Source organism: Phaethon lepturus, unplaced genomic scaffold, assembly GCF_000687285.1.
Source record: "Phaethon lepturus isolate BGI_N335 unplaced genomic scaffold, ASM68728v1 scaffold2289, whole genome shotgun sequence".
In the NCBI taxonomy this organism is placed as follows: domain Eukaryota; kingdom Metazoa; phylum Chordata; class Aves; order Phaethontiformes; family Phaethontidae; genus Phaethon; species Phaethon lepturus.
The window spans coordinates 1,440-7,955 of NW_010565304.1; the positions used below are offsets into that span (position 1 = coordinate 1,440).

The window sequence follows — 6,516 nt, forward strand, 5'->3', positions numbered from 1 at the left end:
GCACTCAGACAGCTGTCAGAACAGATTACCCTTCATTTGTTACCTGCCCAGATACTACGTTTTCAGGCCTTTTTGGAAGTCTGTCACGAATTTAAAAAAAAAAGAAAGCCCACCGAGTTCAAGTAGCCTGTTTCCCTTCCTCCTTGCCTGTGGGGGAGAAGTGATGGGGCTTTGCGAGCGAGGCCGGCAGAGACAGCAACAGGAGGAAAACCCTGCAGAGAAAGCAGCGTGCAGCCCCCAAGCGTACGTACGTGCCACACAGCCGTGAGGCAACTTGCGCTGGCTAGCGGGTGAACCTGCTGTGGCAAGCTGCTGTGGCCAGGCGACCATGTCAGCAAGCAGTTCTACTGACTCTCCAGCAAACTGTCCCAAAATGAACGACCAGCCGCTTTTACAGCCCATCACAGGTGAGCACAACAGATCATTTCAATTTGAGCTATGGGCGTTTTTCAGGTCAGAAGCATTCTGGCACTTTTCTTCTATTTCTTCCTTTGCATTTAAAGCACACCTTGTTTTGTAGCATCTTGTACGTACTATCAACTATCACAAGGTAAAGCCTGTTCCCACCTCTGTCTGATAGACTCTCCTTTCATGGTGAAGAATTCCCTGCGTTTGGAGACCCACCTGCTGCCGGGTGTGCTGTGTCTGGCTGAGGTGGACTTAACCTTCTCCCCAGCGGCCCGTAGGGTGCTGTGCTTTGGATTTGTGACTGGTAACACACCAGTCTGGTGGCTGTTGCTAAACCAGTGCCTGCACGGCGTCAAGCTCTTCTCCCTTTCTCATGCTGCCTCCACAGCCGGGGGCGGGCAAGAAGCTGGGAGTGGACACAGCTGGGAGAGCTGACCCCAGCCGACCAAAGGGGTATCATCCCACACATCTGGTGTTGTGCTCAGCAGCAAAAGCTCAGGGAAGAGGAGGAGGAAGGGGGTATGTCTGTGGTAACAAGCACCCATCGTGCATGTTGAGGCCCTGCCTTCCAGGAGGTGGCGGGACGTCTGCCTGCCCGTGGGAAGTAGAGAATTAATTCCTTATTTTGCTTTGGTTTCACACACAGCTTTTGCTTTCCCTGTTAAACCGATTTTCGCTTGATCCACAAGTGTGCCGGCTGCAGTCAACCCAGCACACTAGGTCAAGGGAAATCTGTGCTAAACTGGGTGGGACTACATGAATCAGACTCGACGGATAATACATCTTTTCTTCTTTTTATGGAAAATATGTTGGGTGTGCCTTTAGACAAACACTAAACTGAACATGTGCCACAGACTGTAAACACTATAGCAAGGGGTCACTCAGAGAGGGCTCTTTGTTTCAGACGAGACAGATGGACCATTCAAAACATTTAACTCCCCGGCACTGTACCATGTGGTCATTGGTTTTAATTGCATTTACCTCCTTTAAATAACGAGTCTACGAGGTGTCTTTAATTTGTCTTTATTCTTAGGTCAAACTATCATCACTGAATTGAAGAACGAGGTTACTGGTTGAAATACAAGTGCGGTGTGAGACAAATATGGAAGATGACACTTTGCAAATAAATTAATACAGAATAATTGTCTTTGCATAGTTCAGAAGTGAAAAGTAGGAGGCAGCAGTGCGCACGTGCTGTGAACTGACACACACCACCACGAAAACCCAAGTTCCTAGGTGAACTCTTGCAGCTGCAAATAAACCAAACCAAACCAAAAATATCCCAAACCTTAGAGAGCACTAACTAGTAAAAACCAGGCAGAAAGGGAACCGATGAGCTTTTTTTTTGCCTTTTTTTTTTTTTTAACAGACCATGCGGCAGAAGGAGTGTTTTCTCTACAGACAGAGATGCTTTTAGATAATCTGCCTTGGCATCCCATAGCCTGTCATACCCGACTGTGATGCTCCTTTGTTGCTGCCCATCTGAAGGCCTATTACGTTCTGTCCCTGACGAAGCTGCTCTTCTGAAAATCCTCGTCGATTCTGCTGTGCTTTCCTGTCCAGATACATACAAAAAAAGCAACATCATACACACATACCATCATTCTGCGTATGCCCGGGGGATTGTGAAAAGCAATCTGAAATTGGCTCATGTTAACAGATGTGTCCCCTGTAACATAATATTTCATTTGCACCATCCCATGGGCTGGACAATACTGTCTGGGCTAATTGCTTTTCTGCAGTTAGAAGTAATGCTGTAGCCAAAGCTACAACACTTCAGACTTTCACTGTACCTCTTATTCCAGACCCCCAATGGACTTCCCCAACAGCTACGACAGGTAAAATATTTATGTAGTGCTGTATATAACACACGTGATAGGGTTAATTTGTGTTAAGTCCTATAGCTCTTAACAGCTGTAGATCTGATCAATGAGACCCTTATCTGTGCTGTAATACAAGTTGATACCCATCTAGAGCAACAGTACTGGTATGGTTTAGTGGGCATGGTGGTGTTGGGTTGATGGTTGGACTTGATGACCTTAAAGGTCTTTTCCAACCTTAATGCTTCTGTGATTAATTTAACTCAGTGGAGTAAATAAGAGCTGAATGTACCCGGAGAAACAACGGGACAGCGAAGTGACTTGCTCGTCTTTTTGCAGAGCGGACGGTGGTTGCCCGCAGGACAGAACGATCACTCTGTTGCCATTTCCAGATCTCTCTCCGCTAAGCAGTAGACTTTGCCCTTTGCACCTGTGTCTCAACTGTATGACGGCCCTTTATCTTCTGTCAAAACACACTGGTCACTTTTGTTCAGTGTCCCTGGTCTCAAAAGCCCTTTGGATCAATGAACCTTTGTCGGAGTTTAAAAGGAGCCTCTTTTCCCTGAGAAGAGCACTGAGGGCCAAAGTGGCAGTTTATGAAGCACCACAAAAGTTTGTACTCTGCTGCCTTGCGAGAAACTGTTCATCCAGAATTGATCTTTCCTTTATACAAGGTGGGGAAAACAAGCAATCTGCAAGGGAGAAGGATCAGCCTGTTGCTACCAAGCAAGCCGTACGGATCGGCAGAGCCACAGACCGAGGGAGGCTTTCCATCAGCCAGGCTCTACTCCCACCCAGGTACAATCTTTCTCCCTGCTGTGTCTGTTTGTCCCGGGATCAGGTTCCCCTGCAATATGGCACGGCGTTACAATTCCCTGCGCTGCCCACCCGCCCCCCCCAGATGACAACGCCAGACAAGGCGCCAGCCGTGACTGAAAACCATCAAGGCGATCCCCTCTGTGAGGGTCCGATCCTGCACCGTGCGGAGCACCCTGGCTCGAATCCAAAGCAGCACTTACTTACACTCTTCGCTAGGCTGAGGGTGACCAGGACATTGCAGGAGAACCCGTGTTGGCATGAAAGCCCAGCAAAAGCGAGAAAGATCCACGGGAAACCAGTACTGACCTGCCGTTTTTCAGAACGGGTCTCCAGTGTTAACGTATAGACTAGCAAGAGGGCTTATAGAAGCCCACCACAGGCTCTCGGACCCCACAGCTCTTGTCATTTCGGAGGGAGGCATGCAGAACTGCGGGTGCCTCAGAAAGCAACACCCCCGCCCCCCCAGCTGCTTCATTTCTTTTTCAGAATACTTACACAGGCACCAAACTACTGCCAGGATCCCCACGAGAGGCTGTTTTTAGAACTACACCTATTACTTAGTTCAACCGCAGGTTCAGTGTCTGTCTTTATTTTAATTAAAATCACAGGAATGCATTCTATTATTTTTTTCCTCTTTCTTCCTAGAATTTTCAGCTGTGTTGTGGAGTAATCCCACAGAAAGTTGAAATGTAACTCTGAACAGGAAAAAAATGAGAACTGCAAAGAAGAAATAAAAAGAGAGACTAAAGGGAATCCTGTATATGCTAATAAAAGTTGATTACATATGCAGTTTGGATCATACAGTGCTATTTTTACCATCATAAGCACCGCATTTAGTATATGATGATCTTACAGATGACAACACGTACTTAAATTTTTGCTTTTAGGCTGGTGGAAATGGCCCAGAGGTGAGGGCAAGTCTGTTCCCCTCGATGTCTCACACTATGTCAAGTTCTGTTTGGCCTGTCTGCCATCACCTGGCACCACCTCTACTGCAGACTGAGCCCACCAGATCTGTTAACTTTTTGTGCCACCTTTGCACCAGTGCTTGTGGTTGCCAAACCACGAGATGACAAACAGCCATGGATCCATGACCCTTGCTAGGGCATGCAAGGAAGGGGGAATGGGGCCTGGTGGGACTGGGTATGTGAGACACTGGCAACGGCAAGTTAAATGGCTGAGCTCAAGTGTGGAGGTATCTTAATCGCTGTAGATCCCTGCATGGATACTCTTATTCCATTTAATCTTGACTTCTTTCAATTTAACTTAAGGCGATTAAGAATCATCCTGAAAGCCCTGACTCAGGACTAACACTGGGTGGCAGTGAGGGGGCCTGATCTGCCTTAAGGGCTGGGTAAGCTGCTCAGAAAACAGCTCCTGATCTGCAGTGTTATTTCCTTATAGAAATAACACCAGTTTTCCTTAAGGCAAGGGCTATAAAATGGTATTTCAGGGGCTGTAATAGATATGGATTGGCTACCCAGGAAGCATGGGCAGGACAGACAGCTAGCAGAGATGGGGAGGTGATCACATCTTCGTTTATGCCAGTGAAAACTGTTCCCACCCACAATTAAGAGTCCAGATGAAAATTAATTTTTCCATGTAGGACTTTGTTTTAGTTACATAAAACAAATAAGCCTGTCTGGGTCACAGTGATTTCATGTCTGGTTTATATTAAAGCATGTAACTGGATTTGAACTCAATTTTAAACCCAATTATATTCCATAAATACAAATCTATTTGTGCACTGTACTAAGTTAATTTAAACTAATTTCATATGAAGAATGCATAGGAATTTGCACTTATTCACCTAAAATTCAAGCCTCCCTTAGCTTCAGTTAAACCAGTTCAATGTTTAAGACAAACCAAGTGAAGTTTGCTTTTACTTTTGTTGAGCTGTACCCAGACATCAGAAAATTCAAAAAAAACAAAGACAAGCAGCCAGCACTCTTTTTGCTAACGTGCCTCAGACATTTCAGCATAAGAAATGCTCTTGGATGGCAGAATCTCAGGTCAGTAATAGGCCTGTGGGGCAGGAGGGCTGAACTGTGGGAAGATTTCTTTTTTTTTCCTGTCCCTGCTTCTCTGCCTCCCTAGCCAAAACAAATGGAGTTTCAGAGCAAACAAACAGCTTTGCCAAGACAGAGAATTATCCACAGATAAGTGGTACTCCCCAAGACAAAAGATCACTAGAAAATGAAATAATTTTTTGTTTGATAAAAAAATGGAAAGCGGCTTCATGCCGTCTCTTTGCTCTGTAAAAGGGTCACTATATGGGGGGGTTGCAGACATCCATGACAGTCTTGTCTTCATTAGTCTTTCTGTCTGTTACCTGATGTGAGGCAAAAGTACACTCTTCCTGCCAGCTACTCTTGGGACAGACATATCTGCATGGCTGCTGCCATGTTCGTTCCCTTTTCTTCATACACGGATATGGAGGATTAACCGAAGCCGCTAAACGGAGGAACACCATCAAAACTGGTGGCTGAATTTCCTAAGCATCGTTGCTCTTCTTCTAGGGAATAAGAGCCAGGGATAGCATCAGTGGACAAGAAAACTATGTCCCTCTTCAGCGATCAGTGCGGGCCCCTCACGCAGCAAGACGGACACGCTACGCAGGCGGCTGGAGCAGGGCGCGTGCGCGACCAAAAGCCACCCACCCAGTAGGGTCCCCAGGGGTGCGCGCCCGCGCCCACAGCAACGCAGCCTGCAACGGCCTCGTTCAAAAGGGGTGCTTCCAGGAGAAAACCGGAGCTGGGGCCACGGGCAACGCGCTCCCTCGTCCTGGTAGCGGCCGCGCTCTCCCGGCCGCGGGGCAGGAGGGACAGGTGAGGTGGCACCAGCGGGGGGGCTACACGAGAACAGGCACAGCTGCACAGGGTCCTCCCCAGCGGCCCTGGGGCAACTTTGGGCCGACAAGACAGGGCAAGGCGTGGGCCTGGCAGCGATGCCGATATCGCTGGGAAACCGGCGAAGGGTAGAAAATGTTGCAGCCTGGTTGGGTCTTTGCTTCTAGATTGCGGAGAGAAAATCTCGCCATTACAAGGAAACTTTGGAAAGACTCTTCCCTTCCTTTCCCAATAGTTTTCCTTAAAGCCTAAAGGCAGATGATATTACCAGCTTACCGGGGAAGACAGCTGGGACCAGCTGCGCTTTGGACTTTACCTGTGAAACCAGGATGGATCCCCTTTGTAGCAGCCGTCATCCTTGGTGACTGCCAAACTGCCGAGAGCCATTAATGTTCTCTGCACTGCGGCCATGTCCTTCCCTAGAAAGCCAGACAGTGAAATTGATGTAAGAAATCCTTGCACAGCAAATAGCTTGGCACACCGACAAACAGCCTTATCCAATGTATTAACTAACTAACTAACCCCCTCAGCTCCCCTGAAAAACTGCATTAATAGCATCATAAATGCCATTTCACCGTTGCTGAAATGCAGGTACTGACACGCAAGGGCTTATTAAAAGT

The 6,516-nt window shown here is 47.4% G+C and overlaps 1 protein-coding gene across 1 annotated transcript; it reads right to left on the bottom strand.

Moving 5' to 3' along the window:
* Positions 1 to 1,821: 1,821 nt before the first annotated feature.
* LOC104627034 (transgelin-3) lies at positions 1,822 to 6,315 on the bottom strand (the record flags this gene model as incomplete). The annotated part of the gene is made up of 2 exons (XM_010295125.1): positions 1,822 to 1,963; positions 6,213 to 6,315. Coding segments are annotated over 2 exons (245 nt in total), but the record flags the coding sequence as incomplete, so codon positions are not given.
* Positions 6,316 to 6,516: the final 201 nt, after the last annotated feature.